General features: G+C 39.1%; 1 protein-coding gene across 1 annotated transcript in view; it reads left to right on the top strand.

Annotated features, from left to right (window-relative positions):
* The window catches only part of LOC131059998 (uncharacterized), a 95,225-nt gene extending 73,205 nt beyond the window's left edge, over positions 1-22,020 (top strand). Inside the window, exons 5-8 of the mRNA XM_059210832.1 lie at positions 17,703-17,809; positions 17,932-17,983; positions 18,141-18,225; positions 21,882-22,020. Coding sequence (XP_059066815.1) covers positions 17,703-17,809; positions 17,932-17,983; positions 18,141-18,225; positions 21,882-22,020 — 383 coding nt within the window. The remainder of the gene's footprint in view (positions 1-17,702; positions 17,810-17,931; positions 17,984-18,140; positions 18,226-21,881) is intronic.
* Positions 22,021-23,465: the final 1,445 nt, after the last annotated feature.

Genomic DNA, 23,465 nt, shown 5'->3' with positions numbered 1-23,465 from the left:
CTTCGCTTTCAGCAGCTACTCAAGGAGAACTAGTTGCTTTACCTCCATGGCTTAGTTCTTTTACCCAAAAGAGGAAGAAGCAGGAAATCTTTCCTGATGTCTTTGACTATCAGCAACTCAAACAGTCTAGGCCCAAGGTTGCTAAAAAGACCAAGATAATCTCAAGAGTGACTATTGATAGCAATAAGATGAAAGTGGTAGAAATTGTTGAGCCCCTTGTGGATAAGCCACATGAGGAAATGCAAGCTGCTGATTACAGGGTTACAAGGATAGAATTGGGCAAACAAACACATGAAGTGGTCAAACACGATGCCCAACAATCTGTAGCCTCACTAGTGCAGCAGTATGACGAACTTCTAGCGAAGAAAGACAAGTTAGAAGAGGAGAACCGACAACTTGTTGCAGCTGTTTATAAAATTACAAAACTTGATGGTGAAGGGAGTAATCCTACAAGTTCTTCCGGTTCCCAAGAACCGATTCGAGGAGTTGAAAGAGCTGCTCAAAAAGTACAACCGTTGGATTCTTGGATGGATCAACTTCATGATCTATGTGCACAAGTGCTGAAAGACATTTTCCAAATGATGTCTAAGTTGGAGGCCACTGAAGAGAAATTGAATCATACCTCCGACACTTTCAAACAAAATCTGGAAAGGGTTGAAGATAGTTTGACAATCTGGCGCACCATGCCTCAACAACAATTGAGTGTTCTTCAAGAGCATGCCATTATTTCTTCCAAGGTCATGTACTTGGAATTTGAAGATCTTTTGGAGTCCAAAGCCCTTGTTCTCAAATCCCTCATTGAGGAGATTGATGATGCAATGAGATTGTAGGGTGAAGTATTTCAAGGTATTATTTCTCATTGTGAGAAGGCTTCTTGCAACATAATGAGTCAGAATGGAGAGCTGGTACTAGAAGAAGAAGTTCTTGCAAATCTACAGATGAGGATTCATAATGAATGGAGGAGCGAACAATTCTTAGCTGCTTCAATTCAGGCTCTGATGAAACATCAAACCTTTTTGCACGAAATCCAGTCCATCTTGGAGAAGGACAACTCCATGCTTCTTTGATGTCATGATACCATTTTGAAGACCATGGTTGTTGCCAAGAACACCCATGAACCGAATCCCGCCAAGCTACGAATGATCATCCAGAAGTTCGAAGGATTCATGTCTTCGCATGCTGCAACTGAAGTGTTTTTCAACACTTAGTTGTGTTTTTCGAGAATTGTAATCTCTTAGTTGTAGTTTTTCTTTTGACAAGTTACATGTAAAAACCTTTTTGTAAATTGCAAGATAAGTCATTAATTGCACTTTTGTAATTACATGTAAGGCAACTACAGGTTGTTTTCAGTTAGGACTGTAGTTGGAATATGTCTTAGTTAGTTATTGAATAAGTCTAGGTGGTTGAGAGAATTTCTCAAGTTAGTTGGGATCCTCCCATCTTTTTCGCATGACTCCTCTTCTATAAATACTTGGGGCATCTATTGTAATCTTTATCTTTTTGAAAGCAAGCAAAAACTCTGCCAAATTTGCAGCAAAGAAGTCTTTGAGCTTTTATGTGTAAATTGAAGAATTGAAAGGAATAGAAGAAAATTGCTCAAGGTTTGAGTCTTTGTGCTACATTCTTGAGTTTGTGTTCCATATTACCTTTCTTGCAAGTGTTTCTTTGAGAACTTAATTAAATCTGATTTGCAGTCTTTGAGCTGCAAGTATTGGAGATTAATTTAGTTAAAGTAGAAGTTCTATTGGGAAAAAACTGTAAGACTTTGTGCTTACAATTGTTCTTAACAGAGTTTAGAAGTAAGTAGATTTTATGAGAAATAGCTGTGAGTCTTTGAGCTCACACTGTTCTTGCTGTCTTGCATAGAAAGAATAAGATATTTTAGTCTTTGTGCTGTTATAATTTGTTCTTAATAAAATTAGTTTACAAAAGGGTAGATAGGACTTCACATAATCAAGACTTTGAGCTTGATATTGCTGTCCCGTCCCGAAGGAAGTGATGGAAGTCTTTGAGATTTCAGGAAACTTCATTTCCTTTCTCTCATTTCATTTCGAAAGTTGTTACTGCTGTTTTATATCAAATCACTATCACTTTTCTGTGAAGAGAAAAGGATATTGCCTTTCTTGAAAGAATTAGAAAGACTGTTGTCCCATCCTATTTTATTTTTAAAGTTGTAGTTAGATAGGGGGAGCCTTCCTTTAATTAGGAGAGTTTTATTCACACACTATGGTTGAAACCACAATTTTGTATATTTCCCCAAGTGTACAAAATTTTTAACCAACAATATCTCATGCCTAGCTACTTCCTCCAGAATGCTGTCAGTGAATGGGATTGGGAATGGATCTTTGATTGTTACTGCGTTCAGGTACCTGAAGTCCACGCATATCCTTATCTGATTAGCTTCCTTCTTGAGAGAAATGACTATTGGGCAAACCCAATCACTGGTTTCCACTTTGAATATGATCTCTGCCTCCAACATTTTGTTGAATTTCCTCATTCACTTTGGCCACGTAGTTCTTGTTCATCCTGTACGGTCTCCTCCGTATGGGTTGGGCTCCTGGTACGAGGGTTATGCGGTGTACACACAATTCCAGTGGTACCCCCTTTAAGTCCTTGTAGGTCCAGGCAAAGACATCCTTGTATTCCAGAAATATCGTGGAAGCCGCCGCCTTTAGTACAAGGTTCCAGTCATCTCCTACATGTATTACCTACGGGTCCTCATCCTTGCCTCGATTAACTTTTTCTGCACCCCTTTCCTCGTACTTGATGGGTTTGTCTCATTCAAACTGGTGGGCTGGCATGTCATCCACGCGTGCCATTCCCTCCTGGTACCTGCCGTACTCCGGTGGAAATGATTGTTTGTCCATACCGCCACTTGATTCCCCAATCTCGCATATTTGCAACATTTGGCACTCCGGGTGGAAGACCTCGTAGTCCTCCATCTGCCAATGGAAGAGCTCGGCTAGCGAACTAGTTCCATCCTCAGAGCATCCGTCCAGTTCCAATACTCCTTCTTCGTTGGGTTCCGTCCCTCCTCTGTCTCTTTCGGAACCCCACTCCCATCTATTTGAGTCCTTCGAGTCGGAGTTAGACGATGCAAGCTCTTCACCGACGGACTGATTCCTCAGGTCAATCACATACTTATGGCCTTCACTCTCGATTGAGAGAGTATTCTTCTTCCAGCTATGATTGGCTCTAGCCATGATCAACCATCCCCTTCCTAGGAGGGCGTCGTATGCTTTTCTCTCTAGTGGGATGACTACAAAGTTCAGAATGAATTTTTGTGTCCCGATCACCACCTTTTGTGCCATGAGAGTTCTGAGGGGTTTGATGTCGTGCTGATCCACACCGACGAGATGAAATGTTGGTGGCCAGAGGGTAGGCTTGCCCAGACCTCTCCAAGTTTCTTCCAATAGCACGTTGACTCCAGACCCGCCATCCACAATGGTGTTTGTGAGCTTTTGTCCTATTATGTCTATCTCCACCACGACAGGTTTCCGTCCAATGCTTACCGTGAGTAGCAAGGGGTCCACGGCCTCCATACTAGGTTCCTTCACCAGGGTTGTACTATGTGGTTCTGCCATCGTCCGGTGTTCCTGGCTACTGGTAGTGTTGCCGACTGTATTTGTCAGGGCCATCCTCAACTGTGGCATGGTCTGTAGAAGGTCGGATACCCGCATGGGTATAGTGGTTTGTAACATCTGCTTAATGATTGTTTTCTCCGGTCTTGACCGGAGTGGGGTACTGGCAACCGGGTGCGAGGCCCTCCGTTCTTCTGCCATCACCCACTCAATATCTTCCCTGGCTTCATGGAGTCTTTCTTTCTTCGTGCGAGGGTCCGAATACATGGCTTTCTTGTTTTGGAATCTTGTGATTGCCAGTTTGCCTTCCTCCGGTTCTTCTACCTCTAGCATATTCACCCCTTTTTTCTTTGGACACGCTGTGTCCTCATGATTCCTCAGACTGCACCATTTGCACAACAAACTTCCTGCGTCATCTCCATTTTGGCATTCCAGCGCAAAGTGACCCCATTCATTGCATTTCCGGCATTGGATCATGGGTCGTCCCTTTGCGTCGTATTGAATTCTACTTCTCGAAGTGCTGGTATTGGATCTGTTGTTACTCCGCCGGTTGTTTCGGTACCCTCCAAGAGAGGCGTCAGAGTTTGCTTCCGGCTTCGGAGGTGTCGCTGGCGGTGTGACTTGGTCGGGTTGGGCGTAGAGCACTTGTGTGCTCGGTGCTTTTAAGTTGTACGGGCATTCCTTAATGGAATGTCCCATTACTTGGTAGATGTCATAGAAAGATTTACGAGGGAAACTCCCCTTAGTGTGCCCTTCTGTTTTGCAGTCGGTGCACCATAGTTCCCTTCCTTCTTTGCCACCTTCTTTGTCAACTTTTAGTTCTTTCATCATCCTCATCATATCCCTTTGGAGTGCGTGCACCATTTTGGACTCCCCATCACTGTCCTCATCCCTACTGTCACCATCGCTCACCTGACGCTTCCCTCGGGATGTCTTATTTTCACTTTCAATATCCATCGCACGGTTGTATGCTTCGTCATGCGAGGGTGGAGGGACCACCTTCATCTTCCGTCTGAGGGATGGTACCAGTCCTTCAACAAACCATCTCTTCTTGAGGCCATTAGCCAGTTGGTTCTCCACTTTGTTGAGCAGTTCCCTCAGCCTTCTATTAAATGCCCGCACGATTTCGCTTTTTCCCTGCTTGGTATTTGTTGTGACGTTTTCACACATCGCCCCATTGCAAATGGGGACCCTTACTTTTTTGCTTTTTAGGGTTTGTTTTTTGGTCTTTTAGGGTTTTGTTAGTTATCCTTTGCATTTTGAGTGCTGTCGGGAAGATCAATAGGATAGCAAGTCCGGCTTGAGTGATGTCCTGATCCTGAAATTTGGCTAAGTCTGAATGTCCTGATCCTGAAATTTGGCTAAGTCTAGAATGTCTTGATCCTGAAATTTGGCTAAGTCTGGAAACTGAAAAACCTCAAAAAACTAGATTTTGCAATATAACTCCTGGAGGTCTGAAACCACTCTCAAACATCCTGAAAGTATATATGGAATATAACTTAAAGTATAAGAAAGAAGAAAGATAGAAGGAAATGTTATATTCCATAAAAATTATCCTGATAGAGAGTTCAAAAAGTCAAATTTCGCTCCTGTCCTTCATTGAGGATCCAGAGCGAATTTCGCTCCTGTCCCTCTCCAAGGGACCAAGGCAAAGCGCTCCTGTCCCTCACCAAGGGTCCAGGTCGAAAAGGCTTATTTGAGTCATTCCTGACCTTGTTTGGTCAAATTGAAACATCAAAGACACAATGAAGGACGAAATGAGCATGATAGAGCATCCAGACTTGACAATGAAATGATGAAGTTTTTTGCCTAGAAGGTCAAATTCGCTCCTATCCCTCACTGAAGGACCAGAGCGCTTTTCTTTATATGCACAATTTTAGACCTTTTTTGGACATTAACTTTTATTCATAGCATGAAGTAAGGTGAAATCTTCCCTAGCAAAGGAAATTTGAGATGAAAATTGTAGTGATTTGGCCTTGAGGACAAAAATCGCTCCTGTCCCTCACTGAAGGACCAGAGCTTGAATTCCGAATTTGCATTATCCTCGCAAGATTTAAGTGATTTTGCGATTTGAAAAGGTCAAAAGAAGTATGTATTGCCCGTTGAATATAACTTGAATAGGCCACAAAGGAGAGAATCAACCCAAGTTGCACTAGGCGCTCCTGTCCCTCTCCAAGGGACCAGAGCGATTTTCTCACAAGACAAACTTCGGGCAAAGGCAAAGCAAGTTTTATGTTTGAAATGAATGAAAAGGGGCGTGATTGGTACAATGAAGATAATTTCGAAGGCTAGCAAAACACAAGTAAGCTCATAGTTGCAAAATCGCTCCTGTCCCTCTCCAAGGGACCAAAGCGAAATCTTCAAAATACCTAAGTGCCTAACATTTTGAAATGCTATTTCTTGTTGCCAGGACTCAAGATGAAGTGGGGAGTGATGTTCTACGTCTAGAAAGTAATTCGATATTGATATGGTTAAGAATTTGTGCTATGGACTAAAAATCGCTCCTGTCCTTCACTGGAGGACCAGGGCGATTTTCATGAAATCAACAATTTTTCTTCAAAGCCAATGCAAGACAAGGTAATACAAGATGGGAAATGTCTTTCGAAGGACGATGAACAAGGAATCGACCCCAAAAATCAACGATCCTGGACTCAAATGTAAAAATCGCTCCTGTCCTTCACTGGAGGACCAGGGCGAAAATCCTTGGATGAGCTCATTTTGCCTTAAGAAAGCGAGTGAAACGTGCATTGAAGGGACGAATGAAGATCATTGTTTATTCCCAAAATTGAATTGGTGATTTGAAAGACAAGGATCAAGGACAAAGACAAAGATCGCTCCTGCCCCTCACCAAGGGACCAGGGCGAAAATGCTTTAAGGCACACTCCTTCCAAAGATCACATGGATTAAACTCAAAATTCCAAACAAAAATGCCATTTTGGACGTCCAGGAAGAGATTTTGAACATGAAAAGCAAGAAATACAAGGCCAAAAATGAAAAAGGCGCTTCTGTCCCTCTCCCAGGGACCAAGGCGAGGTTCTTACAAAGTGATATTTTTACCATGCCTAGGCGCCAATGTCCTCTAAAACACATTAAATGCCAATTTCGCTAAAACTCCAAAATATTTTAAATCAAATTGGCATTTAATGAAAATCGCATAGCATTTAATAATTAATTTTGAGCCTTGGAAAATCGTTTTTTTATTAATTGAGGCATTTCGAAATTAATTATTATTAATTTAAAATTTAAAAGAAGAGCGCTTGAGGTATCATTTTTTATTGCTTAATTAAGTCGGCCTCTTCCTTTTTAGTTTTATGGGGAGGTGAAATGGTGAGCACTCTATATATTTGGGGTGTGTTTTTCATTATTCAAATCATTCACTCATTGTTTCAAGTGCGATTTGGAGAGGCAAGGAAGGAGGTGCGAAATCTAGCTTGTGTGGAGCGAATTTCTACCAAGTGTGGAGACTAAGGAAGGCGAAATTCATCTTGAAGGCTATTGGAGAGGCAAATTTCTTGCTAGATTGGAGGATAATTTCCAGATTTTTGAAGACATTTGAAGGCGAATTTCCAGATCTTGAAGAAGCTAGTGGAAGATGGAGTTCTTTTCCAAGCTAAAGGGGACGCATTTTGCTAAAGGGAGTCTTGATTTACATTTTGCCTAGCGAATTCTCCTATTTTTGCATCAATTTTTTAGAATTAATTCCCAAGTGGAGGTATGGCGTAATCACCTTGGCACCATTTTTGAAGATTTAAATTTTGCTGTGAAAATCCTAAATTAGGAAATGATAACTCAAGATCTATCATGAAATTTCCTAATTAAAATCTTGAATCTTCCTTTTAAAGTTTAATTTTTAGATTTCAAGATATATTATTAATTGTGAAATGTTGTGTAGGTATCAAGATGGCGACTCCCAAGCTCGAAGCATCGACAAGGACAATCTCCTCAAGGACGATCAAGCAAGGACAAGGGCGACCTCCTCCAACCTAGCATCGACAAGGACGACCTTCTTTGGACTAACGTCATCAAGGGTGACTTCTCCAATCCGGTATTCCAAGGCGAGGTACATCAATCATCCTGCACATCAAGGACACAAGAAGTTAGAACAAGGGTTCGTTGAAGAAGCAGATAGTACCAGATGAATTAATTAAAGCTAGCTTCTCAACAACATCAAGTTGAATATTTACCAAGTTACAAGTGTCAGACAAGGTGGCATCCTAGTCATCAATTCTCCAGTCAGTTTGGTCCACCTCAGCATTTCCAGATTCAATGTACCTAACTCATGGAAGGTGGCACAAACTCCGATGTACCTACCCCAGCTATCCATTGGTGGAATTTTCTAGAGAGGACATGTGTCCAAGCAATACAATTTTATCATTGGTCAAGCATTAAATGTTATGTAATGGTTGTAACAAACCCTAATTAGGGTTTTTCATTGTTGAATCTTGGCCATTGATCTCGAATTGATCTAAGCCATCGAATTGTATTGAGGGCACTATATAAGCCCTGGCATTTCATTTTGTAATGGATAAGAGAATATAGATATAGAAGCAGTTAATAGAAGACAGATAGAGAGTAGTTAGAAGGTGATTAGCTAGTTGATAGAATAGCAATTAGAATAGAGTAGAGAGAGAAGGCAAAGATTGTTGCCAAGATGTTGTTGTAAAAGACTTGTAACTTCATTGAAGAAATGGTGAAATTTATGGGTCGATTCGACAATTTGCATGGTCTTAATACTTCTCATGTTTGATTTTATGATTAGATGAGTGGAAGAAATGTGCTTGATTGATGGTGGAATTCGTATATCCATGCTACTAGCAGTTTGTTGATTGCAAACTTGCCTTGTGTAGTCAACTGGAATCATTCAGCTTAAGCTTAACTTCAATTGTCGCTTCTTCATTGATATGTTCCTGTGATGTCAAAACAAGACTTAGTTAGAATTTCATCAATGATCATTCATTGTTCTTACATTCTTAGTGTTAGGATTAGAGCCTTTCCTCGCCCTCATCTTTTTTCCTTTTTTCAAGTCAAAGCTAGTAAAATCTTGTGTTCCAGCAAATATTCAAAGCAGATCAGACATTCAATCATCAAATGTAAGTCCCCTTGTGATTCCAGCAAATCACATCATACCACAGAGAGCTTATCCACACGTAGAGACCCTACATCGAAGAACCTTGGAGTCATCCTGATTGATCCTTTTTTGCGACATCTTCAGCAATCAGAGGCTTTATTCAAGAGAGGATAAGGTACCCTTGGGTATTTTATTCTGTGTTAGGCAGTGTACAAAATACACGTCAACAGTATTGTAAATCTCCACCACAATTTCATTGTCATCCCATAGGAGTTTGAAATCCTCTTGGAAAGCCTTCTTCAAACTGTTCCAGGACGTTTTATACTGGGCATCCAGGTCTATATACCATTCAATGGCTATTCCTCGCAGAGTGGCTAGAAATGCCTTCAACCAGTAATCCTTGTCGTCGTGGCTATTTGCTTCCCAAATGGTCATGCATGTCTTACAATGTCGCACGGGGTCCTTCGACTCGTAGCCCATGAATTTTGGAAGCTTTTGTTTCTTTGGGGTGTGTGCCATTGTTTTTGTTTGGAGGGTTTTATGTAGCACTTGGAAGCTACTATATGCCCGGAAGGTATTATGTGTCTAGAAGGTACCGTACGCTCTTGACCTGGTTGGACCCCTGTCCACAGGGCTTTGGTCACCCTCACTCCTATAGTCCCTGTTACCTATGTTTCGCTTCTAGCTGAAAAATAGGTTAAGATATGCTAGTTTTTACAAAATGAAACAAGTGTGTACTACTTCTCTATTTTGGTGTTCCAACTGCACTAAGGAATGAGCTAAAGATGGTATTTTTAAATACTTCTAGTCTGTAACAGCAAAAGAGAGAGACATCTCATCAAAAGGAGAAGTATTTTTATTAATATTCAAACATGCATCCCACACAAAGAGCCGTGAGACTTGCTACATGCATCAGGTGCAGAAAAGAAATACACAGATATGTATACATAAGTACAAAAAATGAAGAGGGCATGTTGAGAATGGAACCAGTCATTGCCTGAATGACTAGAATGGTTGGAGTAGACTCGATGTTGCATTTGTCTTGCTACTTCACCCTGGTCTGTATCTGCTTTCTTTCTGGTATCTGCAAAAGAGTTAAAATATGCAATGCGTTAGAACATTTTGTTCTAAGCAATGGCTGACTACATTCCTAACATGTGTACTAATGCACGCATATATATATATATATATAATCCCTACATGCATCAGATGCATATAACTAGCGTCACAGAGAGATCTCAAAAGGCAAATATCAGATCAAAGGAAAATCACCATACATATGCGTATTTTTGCTAACATGTTTGCTTCATGTGCAGGATTAGAAAAAAGGACAACTTGCTGGTCATAAAATTCACAAATGAGTGGGGATAAATGAGGCTCCCACAAGGGTTGAGCCCAGCTCATATGAAACAATAGCAAGGTCTCATACAATTAAGTTATGTCAGAGCTGGTGATAGAGAAAGAGTAACAAAACGCAAGTATGCGATCACATGATCAGCAAATAAGCATGAATGAAGGCTGTCCTTTCTAAAGGACGTGGACAAGGTATTTGCGCATGCTAATGAGATATGCAGTGCATACTTAAAGCTGTACACTAAGTATAGAAAATGCAACATTCAGTTTTTCAGACTCAATGGGCAGCGAATAGTAAGGAATACAATGCATTTTCAGAATCATAACGAAGACATTTTCTAACACAATGCAAGATACCATTAAACACAATTATAGAAGGGATGCATATAATCAAAGATATAATCACAATGATCAATTTTCAGAGGCATGCAATCAGTTTTCAGTAATGATACAGTAAGTCCCTATGACTAGATGCAGTGGTAAGATACAGTCATAAGATTTTTATTTTTGAGATAAATCATGAAAGGAACAATCACAGCAGATTCGGAGATGGTAAAATCAGTCATGTCAAAAAAGAACATCATAGCAGCAATGAATTTTCAGCGTTCTGGGTTAATACTAGTGGCTGAACGATGGTGGAAATACATCAAGCATAAGGTGTTATGACATAAGCAACCATCAATGTTGAAGATATGATAATCAAGGATTTTCGACCATTACAATATAAGCCTTTCAGATATGAGCTGAATGTGTAAAGAATTGCTAAATGCCATTATCTTTTTTTTGAAAACCAAATGAGATAAAAATGAAGAGAAGCATCATCTGCTTTTACTAGAGCTACTGGAGTTTTCAGAAAATGAATATTTTTAACAGTTTCAGGCATAGACCAAATTTCGAAAAGCAAAAGGAGGGTTTATAATGCTTTTTCCACCATTTTCAGTCCTTAGAGAAAATCAGAACCAAAACAGAACAGATCGAATTAAATGGAAACAGAGGGAAAATCGCCTGAAGCAGTCATTAATGGCCAGCACACAGCAATATTGTTTTCACATTTTTTTTCAGTATTTTTTTTAGAAAAATCTGATTAAACCTTTATTTTCAAAAGAGGCTATGATCAGAAAATTATTTTCAGAATTGAGAAAGATCAAATTGCTAAATGAAGACAGAGGGTTTCCAGTATTTTCTCAGAATAGGTGGAATATGCAGAGATCAAGCTACGGTCAAACATAGTGCCCAGCAAGAAGATCACGTTACAGCAGAGGGTAAAAAACGAAAATGCCCAACAAATGCAAAAATCCAGGAAAAGCAATCTCGCGCATTGCTTTGTCAAACAATGGTCTTTTCATATAAACAACTATAAAGGCATAATTTTTGCATAATGAGAATTCACAGGTGATAAGGCTTACCACGGTAGTTTGAAAGTCTGCATTATTTTTTGGAAAAGGCCCATTCGAATCTTTGAAAGCTGTGAAATACGCCTGGTTTCCCCCCTTAAAAAGTTTTCAAGAAATTAGACATGGCAGCGCCCAACAGAGAAATGCCAAGGAGGAATCAAGCCCAACACACAAGAAATATCATAAATATGCCTTCAAATCTGTCGGATAGTCACAGTTCTTTTCAACCTCCAAACCCCTCATGGGGGCACCCCAACATTTCTCAGAAAACCACGCCCAGCAGCAGAGATAAGTATCGAATGCCAAGGAGGTGCGAAGAAATTCGCAGTTTTAAACTATCAGCGTCAACAAAATGTGCCCAGAATCAACAAATGCAAAGAAAGGAGATCAGGCTGCAAAAGCCCCATAGGCCCAGCACTCAGAATTACGCCCAGCAACAGCAAATGACCAATTTTCCTCCTTTCATGCCCAGTCCAAACCCTAGCGGCGCCCAACAGAGCTTCCAAGTGAAGTTTCCAAAAAATTGAATGCAAAATGAGGAGTGAAATGAGAGTTTTAGGGTTATATTTCCCCTAAAAATATCATCGAATTGCCTTAAGGCATGTTTGCCTTTGCATTTTTATTTTTCTCCTTTCTATGCCACGTGAAATGCAAGAGACCATGTAATAAGCTATTAGCATGCTTATTAAGTGATTTATAATATCACTTAATGCTTTATTTCATCTAATATCTTATTAAGTGATATTATAAATCACTTAAGAAGTATGTATTTTTAAATAAATGTAAATGAATGCATCTTCATTAAAATGGTCTAAAATACCATTACCCAAATTAAACATTTGTTTTTTCCTTTTTATATTTAAAGTAAAAAAAATAAAATAATAAATATAATAAAGAAAATTATTTATTAAAGTGAAAATAAAATAAAACATTTTATTAAATATTTTTTCTAAATTACATTTATTATTTAATAAATAAAGTTAATAAAATTATCTTATTAAAGTGATTTATTTTATTTATCACTTTAATAAAATAATTTTATTGTTTTTATGTTATTAAAATCTTTACTTTAAATATATAAAAATAAAATCAAACAAATGTTCAATTAGGTAATGATTTTTTTTAAATCACTTTAACAGATATTTGTTTTCATTTATTAGGAGGTCAAAGAGAGATATTTTTTGCATTTATGAAGGCTTGCAGGCCTGTCAGGGGTATTTCAGAGTCATTTATGATGCATTTAAGGGCTCTTATGGTTACAGTATGGGTGGCTTGACTTTTTGGCTCAAGTACATTCCCTTTCAGACATGTTTGGGGCCCTAAAAGTGGGTTTTTTGAGTCTGCTCGACCTAAGAGGAGGAGGTGGAGTCTTTTTGACTACCTTGGCAAAAGCATATATACTAGAAGACTTCATTTTTGTTAGGGTTCTTCTTCATTCATCTTTTTAGCAGACTGTAATTTCTGAGTTCTCTCTGCAGGAAGGAATGTTTTTGTAACACATTTTCAGGAATTATAAAGCTTGGTGATACCTTTTTGGCAGGGATAATAGCTTGGCTTACCTCTCTACTTCTCATCTTTTCTGTTATTGTGTCTTTAGTGTTAGTCAGTTCTTTGTGGTTGGCTTTTTGCCCCCCTTAAAATTGCACTTTCTGTTGATGCCTTATACAAAAATACATATGTTCTTGCAGGTCATAAGCTGTGTTTTTAGTAATTATCAGTCTTAGGTTGTGAAAGGAGTTTTTTCCTCTTAGGACTGTGATTATCCAGCCTTATTATGAAGTATTGATGCAAAGATCAGGGGTTGTTGGTTAGTGTAAAAGAGCTTTACTATCACTGTTATACTGTGTATCTTTTGCTTAGTTGGATTTCAACATATCATCTAGTGCAATCACCTTAGATCTACATTTTAGTTTTACATGTTCTCCTCCTTACTCTTTTCCTGGAAGAAACTGTTAGTTTAGGTGCAGAATTTGAAAAGAACCAGCTTACTCTGGAGGTTCACTCCAATTTTTAGGCAACCCGCAGGCCTAGGAGGGTTCCCATGTGTCACAAGCCTGTTGAGTTGATAGCTTAGCAAACAGGGGTGCAGGTTCAAGTGATAATAGTCCCTCCTTCCTGGGGTTCCTGGATCTGACCCTCCTATTTTGGTTTCCTTTGACAGGGACAAAATCTTGATGCCGGATAATGTTGCTTCAAAAATATTGGCGACCTCTTCGTGTAGGTCCCGTACCGCCTCCTCTCCTTGTTTGGAATACTCCGACGGGTTGCTCTGCGACTTGACTCCCGAGTCTTCACTCGATGTCGAGTGTGGGGCTTGGTCGGTGAGATCTTCCTCTGCTACGTCTAGAAGTGGCAAGTTCCTTGCCACCTCCGCCAACTCCTTCCACGTACACGGCCTTTGTCTCTCCCGACTACGACTCCGACTCACACTTCGACTTCTGCTACGTTTCTTAGGGCTCTTCAAGTCAACAACCTTCCTTAGCCGTTGTCTCCGCTCGGCCTATTCCTTTATATGAAGAGATCTCCGTACCGTTCCCTCGTCTACTCCTTCAGTGGCAGTGGTACGTTTGTCTTTGTTTGGCCGTAGGGGCATTAAGTGCCAGAGGTACGGCGTCGGCTTGTCTCCCTCTCCTCTTCCTCCCTACGGTTGCACTCTTTGTACCTTTGGAGTACTTGTTGCTGATGGAGTTCCCGTACAGTTTCCTCCCTTCGGTCTTGAAGTACAATCAGATTTCTGGTGAGTAACCTTGGAATACTTCCGAGTAGGTCAAAGACAAGAGTGTTGACGGTGAGTTCACCACGTACCGTGCCTTTAGAGACGGCTCTCTCCTGAGCCTCCCTCTGCACGTATTGTGTGACCGACATGTCCCACAACTCTACCAAGTCTGTCGTCAATTGATCCTCTCGTGCCTCTTCCGTGGTACTTTCTTCGTGTGTGTTGCCATCCACGACAATTAATTGATAGTTGAATGGCCGGCCCATTAATTCCTTCCGCCTGCCGCCATAGTTATCTCCAGGTTCGTTCAGGCAATGGTGCCAAAATGTTTAGTCCTTAATGTGAGGTTGGTAAACTCACGAATAAAACAAGTAATTTCCACACGTACCAACTATTCATGTAACAAAACATTCATAGATCAAATCATTTAGTCCTTAATGTGAGGTTGGTGAACTCACGGATAAAACAAGTAGTTTCCACACATACCAACTATTCATGTAACAGAACATTCATATATCAAAGCATAAGTACAACAACAACCAGCTATACTAGAAGGATGATATCTTTATTTAATTCTCAAGAATATGTCAGTACAATACCCCCCTTCCCGAGGTTCCATCCAAATGATATATAGACTTGATGGTTGGCCAAGTTGCCAACCGTCACTAACTACCAACTACCCCACGGGAACCTCTCGGCGACTCAACATAACATAAACATACACGTAAACATAAACACTCGTCCCAACTACAACTAACATGTGTTATTGACCCCTAACACTGCTCTATACAAAATTTTAATCGCTGTCATTAAGTGATCAGATGTTTAATATGTTTTTTAATTTCCAGCGCTGCCTTTAGTCTTAATGATAGCTCACTACCTTAATTCTAATTGCTGCCACATCTCTTTCACACACTATTTAAGTTCATTTGCTCACTTTATATATATTACTTGGCCGATTAACAACGCTTTGGTCTTTGTAAATAATCATGAAGTCGGCCAAAAACAAGTATTTACTTTATTTTTGTTACTCATACCAAATAAAGTTGGCCAGCATTAGAGAGGAATTTAATTTGATCATGCAAGAGTATGAATGTAAAGATGAGTATTAATCTCAACCTTCAATGTAATGGATAATGATTAGTGGCCTATGACCTTTTTATTGCAACAAAAGATTAACGATACCACCTTTGACATCAATAACAATTAATCCAGCCACACATTGACATTAATGATAACAAACCTTGCCAACAATCTTTGATATCAATGAAAGATAATACAACAGTGTGAATGTATGTCTCTACACGTTGTTGGTAAAGGAGTTGGGGTATGTGCTCACCTGTCATTTGAAAAAAAAGGGCTGAGATAATTATATTGTATAATGGTAGCATTTTCACACCTTATGTTACCTCAGCACTGGTACTGGTTCCTAGAAATACTAGTACTTGATACGTACAAGTTCTTGTTCTATGTCAAGTACAATAAAGCCTAGAGGGAAACATAAGGCCACAAGTTTATCTCCAAACCTCATGGTCTATATATTCACTTTACACGACAAAAATGAGGAAAATGATGCCTTTAAAAAACTCTTATTTGCCAATGGCATTCTATAATCCATTCCATGTTTATCTTTCTCCTTATTTTATGGAGGCATTGTCTCTTGTGATAAGCTTCTAGTTGGATTTTTTAGGAGGTACAAATCAAACCTAGGAGTTTCTCCAACCCAACGTTAGAGTCCATTTTTAAAAATTTTGCTAATTGATGAGGTTATATTGGTGATATGGAAACTAATATTAAAGTAGATGTTCAACAATAAAGGGTGAAGACAACATAGGTTGCAAAGACATTGCTAGTGATGCAAGGCAAAGTAGCGTAGATTGGACAAGGTGCATTGAAGCCATATTTAAATTCGGGGAAAAATATGGATCATGTTAGAGGAAGACAAATCCAGTATAGATGAATTAGGCTTTGGAAGACTCTAAAAACCATGGCAACATTAGATCTGGCCTTGAAATAAGAAGGAATACAAGAAATAATTTTCTTTGAATTGGGCTTGAAATTAGAGTCAGTACTACTTTGATACAATGAAAAGAACAAATCGTTTGCCTTAGAAACAACATGACAATCTCAAAATAGCACAACAATTTGCAAGGAAAAGAGATAGCGAAGAATTTTGGAAAACTACCCTTGGACAAAATACACTATAATCAAATACCTTATGAATGAGTAATAAACAATGAGATTGGTATGCATGCATATAAACACATCTACGTCATTGGAAGTGACTACAGAAATGCCATTGTATATTAAGCAAAACCTTATTTAAATATAATAAAGTGCCCCTTAGGAAAATTCATAGTCTATACTACACATGTAAAGAAAATTGCATTAACCTATACTTTTTCCAGATTTTACGGGATATATTTTTTATATCTTTAGGAAAATTTGCCCCCGAAGTAAACCACACCATTATGGTTTGCACAGCAATAGGTTTTGAAAATCTAATTTGAAAACTGTCCCAATGATGGCATTCCTATATTTTGAGGACTGAAAAAATACCGAAATTGATTTAGTTGTCATCGAATTGGTTAAGTTGCAGGCCATCTTGTGTGCAATAGAGCAAGTTAATGCATACTACCTAGATGATAAATTGGTGAATAAAATTTCCTCTCAAACAATGTGGAAAATCAATTCTTTGTTCAATCTGATGATTCTTATTTTATAAATAGGTCATGGTATGCCTAAACCTCTTTCTTTCTTTGGCTAAATTTTTCCTCCAATGCTAGTTTCCTTCCCTTGATGTCTTAAGCCTAACATGTCCTTGTTTGCCACACTAATTTAATCATCCATTCTAAAGATTCAGTTATCATGACTAAATAATTAGTTTTAATTTTATAATGGTGCTGAAATATTGAATTGAAAGTAATTTTAAAATTTCTTTGATGTTAGGTTGTCTCTACTTATCTTTTGAATTATGTTTCTTCATCTTGCTTTAGGAAAAAACATAAATTCACACAAGAATTGGGTAAGGTTTTCTGTATACAAAATATAGTTTGGTTTCATTATATTGATAGCTTCATCTTGACCTATTGCTTATAGTTGGGAATGTAGGCTCACCTACCTTCCTCAAGATTTTCTTTGGATTTAGGATTTAAAGGTTTTAACTGAAAGCCATAACTTAGACATAATATTGTGTAAATGTTTGGGTCTCCAACTTTTGTTTGTCCCCAACATCAGATGAATCTATTTTTTATGGTGCAAATCTGTATTCAATATGCTTTATTTTGTAGAGACACATGTTAATATGTTTTATTTTGTAGAGACACATGTTAGTGATATTCATCATCTAAGACACTTTTCGAGTGCTTGGTTTATTCTTGAATATACATATTTCTATTCTTGGTTGATCAGAGGATCTTGATAGATACTGCCCAAATAGAATTGGGATGACATATACTCTTTCTTAAGTCAATACATCAATCGTATTCACAATGTAGGGTTCATGTTGGTGGAACATTTATTATGTTCACTTGTTTCTTCACTGGTTGTTTTAATGTGTTAAAAATCAAATGGCTTGCAATTATTCTTAGGTTTATGCTATTTGGTGTATCCTGGAGCAATGCATTCTCGATTTGAACATTCTCTTGGAGTCTACTGGCTTGCTGGAAAAGCAATTGAACAAATTCGACGATTCCAAGTAAATTGATAATTTTTGATGATTATGCTTTTAGACATTTGAATGTAAGGAGGTGTATTATCTTGATTTTCTAATACATGGAGTCTAAATCTCTAATTGTACTGCTCCCATCCATACCGCAGGGATCTGAGCTTGATATTGAACGAAATGATATCATGAATGTAAAGCTGGCTGGTAAGTGCTTCTTTCTCACAGAAAAAATTGAAGTACATACTCAATTTAAAATGGTATTTCTACTAGTAGGTAGAGTGCTAACTATTTGATTGTAAATATCCTTTGGAGCCTTTTAAAGTGATACATGAACCAGGTTTCTTCTATTACATCATTTCAGGGCTACTGCATGATATTGGTCATGGTCCATTCAGCCACACATTTGAAAGCAGTGTTCTTCGTCGCATTTTACCAGGATCAAATTGGTACTCTTTCTTATTGTTAATTAACATGGCATACTTTTTATTCATTCTTCTATAGGATTGCCACCATTAAAATTTTTTAAGTCAGGATTGTACTCAGGAAAATCATATCTTATCTATAGATAGGAATACTTTTTAGTTAGCACGAGGAGCATTTATCTTACTAGGAAATGGAGTGGTATTTTTTCTTGAAAATAAATAAACTAATATAGGGAATGAGTTGCTTTATGATTTTGAAATTATTTTGGATGTAATCGTTAGCATAAATGTAACTTAGTTTGATTTGTATTAAAATTAACCAAGTTTGCTCCCTTCTTTGTAATCGATATCAAAGGAACTATCCCACCTATTGAGTTCCAAGTCTGTTGTTTGGCAATAATTTAATCAGCAATTATTATCCCTTGGATAAAGTCCACCTTTTGCAAGATGAGATTGAAATAAGAATAAATCCAAATTTAAGCAATTAATACTCTTTTATGACAGTAAATTTTCACAAAATGCCAACTTGCATTAGGGATCCAGATAGGTCCTAGTCATAGATTGATTTTTTTGTCATGCTTTTGACCTTGCATTGAGCTAAGCTGGATGATGTTATGTAATATCCCCTTATGTTATTGTTCAGGAAATTAGGGAACAATTGTCTTGCAAATCAATTGCTAGAGACTTCTTTCCACAAATTCTCTAATAACACTTAAAGAAACGATAATTGATACTATTCAATACAAGAATGATAGATTTGATTCACAATAATTATCACTTGTGATATGATGATATGAAAGTTAATAGGAAATCTCTGATATGACAGTGTATATTATGCTGTAAATGAGATGTTTAATTCTGCAGAAGTAAAGAGAGATTTGTGCTCTTTCTGATGTGGCAATATAGGATATATGCTTCGAACCTCCTTCTATGAAAGCTGTGTCTGATTTGGCAATAATATTATGCTGATAAACTTCACCAATCACCTACAGTGATGAAGGTTGATTTGCTGTATCAGATATGCAATATGTTGGTGCTGTTTCTGATGTAGACTTTTGAAATATGCAACCTCTTATGCCAAAGGCAAAGAATGCTCAAATGAGCAGATCCAAATAGAATACAAATAAGAAACAAAAACAAATTCCAATGGTGTTTGATAGAATGGATTGGATATCCATTAAATATCTTGCAAGGTTGAACGGTAACATCTTCTGGATGATAGGAGACACGTCTCTTCACAATAGATCAGTTCATTTAACCCAATCGCAGCATTCCTTAATTAATGCATAGTTTTGTTAATCGCTGCTTTTATGATCACCATCGCACCCTTTGCTATAAATCATATTTGTTAATATCTCCACTAGATCGGTATACTAAATCTGGACATTAGTTGCATATCAATAGATCACACTCCTTTCATTATTGCATTTATCATTTTAGTGAATCACTGCCATGCTGATTATCGTTTATTTATTTGACTCCTCTTGGTTTGTGATAATCCTATTTTACTTATGTTCGATGGTATTCTCCTTTGGTCGGTAAGTTCAATCTTTGCTGATCGATATGTTTGATACCAAACTACTAAATTGATATCCATTGGATGACTAATTATCTGATTAGTAGGTTGCTGATTGTAATCCTTGATCAATCCTTGATTGATCCTTCTTACAATATAGCTTGACATGAATGATCCAAAGCAATATTGATTGATAGTAATGTCTATGAAGACTGGTCTTCATATATGATTGATTTACTAAATGCTTGCTGACTGTTTATAGATTTGTACTAATTCTATTTAGTCGTTGTTTACTATCTGAGTTTTCTGAGTGATACATTATGATGAAGATAATCTCCAACTTGCTGATCTAACACAATGGTAGATGATGCTTGGTCAAGCTCTTTCTGCTATCTTCTCTTCATAGTGATAGTAACTGATGGATGATCATGATATCTTCATTACCTTCCTTTGTATGATGGTGATATCAATAAGGATTTATCTTTATATATGATCAATGCATATAAAAGATCTTCGTGAATAACTGTTATGATATATGTTTCTGTGTATCATCAATATTTATGAGTATGTCCACTTCAATAGTTGGATCTGTATCATGTTTGTGAAAAGTAAACAGAAAAACACTGAGAGGGGGGGCGGGGGGGGTGAATCAGTGTTTTAACACATTAGACTACTTGAAATGAAAAGTTTTAGAACAAGAAATAGAGAAGACAGGAACACAGATTTTTATATAGTGGGAAACCCAACAGGGTAAAAAAAACCATGGTATCACTAATCAAATATGGGCTCCAACCCAAAGTTACAAAGAGCTCCAACTCTAATTGAGCACCAACTCAAAACACTAGAGGCTTCAACCTCGACTCAAGTACTCTCTCAAAATTTGACAAGTTTACAGATTAAAGCTCCCTGTTTTATACTACAGTGTATAAAACTCACAATTTTAGGAAAAAAAAAAAAGGTTATTTCATATCACATGCAGCTCACTCTATTAGCTTTGCTCCAACTCATTGTACACATAGAAAAAGACACATAGCTCCTATTGTGATGTATTTACACATCGCCCCATTACAAATGGGGACCCCCACTTTTTCGCTTTCTAGGTTAGTCGTCTTAGCTTAGTTAGTTGTTGTTGAGTCTTTGCTATTAGCCTTTTGTTTGTAGTTGCACAGGAGCTGATCAAGTTTCTCTCTTAAGGATGAAATGAGGTTCAACACTTTGTTTGCCCAGCAAAGGCATATCCCTTCCACTTCTCCCAGTCCTATCAGTGGGTGCCCAAACCCGATCACTCCCATCTCCATTCCTCACCTTTGCCATCGCCACATTCTCCTATCTTCCACCTCCCCTTTCATTTCCATTTTCCCTCACTCCCTCTCATCTTCCTCCACTTCCTTTACCTACCTATACCTTCACCCTCACCTACACCTCCTACCTCCCTACCTTACCTTTTACCTCCTTATTCCCCTATGCTTACCTTCTATCCTACCCCATCTCCTATACTAACCACACTCCCTTTCTACCCTACCACACCCTTTGCCCTTCTACCTACCATCTGTTGCCGGGAATAATCATTATGTTATGTTGTCATATTATGTTTATGTTGTCGTTGGTGATAATGAGTTATGGCGGTCAGTTAGTTAGTCGTCCCGAAGGGCAATTGGACGCGACGGTTGGTCACACCCCTTCGGGTATTATATATTGCGTACCTTTCCTTCGAAGTGGATCATAATAGTCGTATCTGGGATTAATATTATAAGCACTTGATGTACATGGACTGTTGAATTAATACAGAGACTGGTTATTTAATATAATTCCATTATGTTATGTGCATTTACTTTTTGCATTTAAGGTTTACCCGTATGTGGCAAACATTTGGCACTATTGCCTAGACGTACTCGGGAACGGAAGACGCAGATGGCGCACGGACACGATGGGCCTACCCGTTGGTGAGATAAACCTAGAGGCCGACGACGCCCAAACAGAGCTCTACAATGGAGAAGACACTGCGATGAGAGAATTTTCAATTCTGCTCCAGGTAGCCATCGAGACCTACGTCTGACGACAGGCCACGGAGGCGGAAATCCCACCAAGTGCCGTGTGGACAGCACTGGAGGTTAGCTCGACAGTAAATCGGTTGATGAACCATCTTCCTCGGCTGCTTGCACAGGCATCGCTGGCACAGCAAGCTCGTCTGGAGGAGATTGCCTAGGAAGAGCGATGCCAACAAATTCTTCAACAGTACGAAGAAAGTAGCCGTCAGGAAGCGAAGTGGGATGGCACGAGGCCAGGAAGGAATTGAACCCTGAATCCCATCGTGATAAAGGACTATCCTATATTCAAATAAAAGTGTCATAATATTGACATGAGTTGTATTGACGAAATGAATTAATAAAGGCGTGTTCTGGTTTATGTGTTGTGAATTATGGAAATGTATGGGAATTAATGCCCAACCTATTAAATAAAAATAGAAATAAGAAAGCAGAAACGGACGAGTGGGAGGCCACGCAAAGGGCCTTGATTCTGGAACAACAAGTAGAACGTAGACGGAGGCTGAGGCAACTTGCTGAAGGACAACCTGCCAAAGGGTGGCCCGAAGGGAACCAAGGAGGTGTCACGGAGGGTGCAGAAGCTGAGGGAAATTTCTACGTGTTGCCAGAACACCGTAGGGTGCGGAGCCACGAAGAGTTTCTAGAGGAAATAAGGTTACAGCGGAATCTAGTCGAAGAGACTCGGGATCAGTTTAGAAACTTATCCCTTATGCCACGAAGTAAGGATCACGAGAGTGAGTCAGGAGTGGGTGCGGGCGAGAACGGAGGGGAGGACAACTGTACGGTTGCAGGTGCCACACACAGTAGACAAAGCACCGTACCTCCAGTCACCCACGCAGGACACACCACCGGCGCCGGAGGGAGCGGCGCATAGCCACCTCCAGGAAGACGACCCCCTCGATGGTGGGCAAACAGAAGTTGCCTAAATTCAATGGAGATGGCAACGATGACCCCGTACGGCATTGTCGTACATGTGAGACGATATGGTCAGCCAACAGGGTAGTTGACAAAGCGGATTGGGTGGTGCAGTTCCCTACCACCCTGAGAGGAGTAGCCATTGATTGGTACTCTGATGTGGACAAAACAAAGGTGGGAACATGGGATGACCTACAGAAAGCTTTTGAGAAGGAGTTTTGACTCCTTCGAGATGATAATGAGATCATGGCGGAGATGCTAAGCACAAAGCAGAGAAAGCATGAAATAGTGCGAACATACAACCGATGATTAAAGGAATTACTGGGGAAGATGGAGAACCAGCCGGCTGACGGACTAAAGAAGAGATGGTTTGTGGAAGGGTTGCAGTCATCCCTGTGGTGGAAGATGAAAATTGTACCGCCCACTTCGTATGATGACGCATACAACCGTGCAATGGATTTGGAAAGTGAAGACAAAACATCATGGAAGAAAAAGGACAAGTCCTCGGGAGAAAGCAGTAGTGACGAATCATCAAGTAATAAGGTGCAAGCTCTTCAAAAGGATATTCACCATATGTTGAAGGAATTTAAGAACATGAAAGGAAGCACGAGCAAAAACGAAGAGGTGTGGTGCACCGATTGTAAGGAAGAAGGCCACACAAAAGGCACCTGCCCGAAGAAGGCCTTTTGTGAGATTTGCCAAGTGATGGGACACTCCATCAAGGAATGCCCATACAACATGAAAACCCGAAGTATGCAAATGAGCCAAGTGTTGTTCACGGAGCAGGC

The sequence above is a fragment of the Cryptomeria japonica genome, chromosome 1 (genome assembly GCF_030272615.1).
Source record: "Cryptomeria japonica chromosome 1, Sugi_1.0, whole genome shotgun sequence".
NCBI lineage: Eukaryota > Viridiplantae > Streptophyta > Pinopsida > Cupressales > Cupressaceae > Cryptomeria > Cryptomeria japonica.
This window is presented reverse-complemented; position numbering and strand designations above follow the sequence as displayed.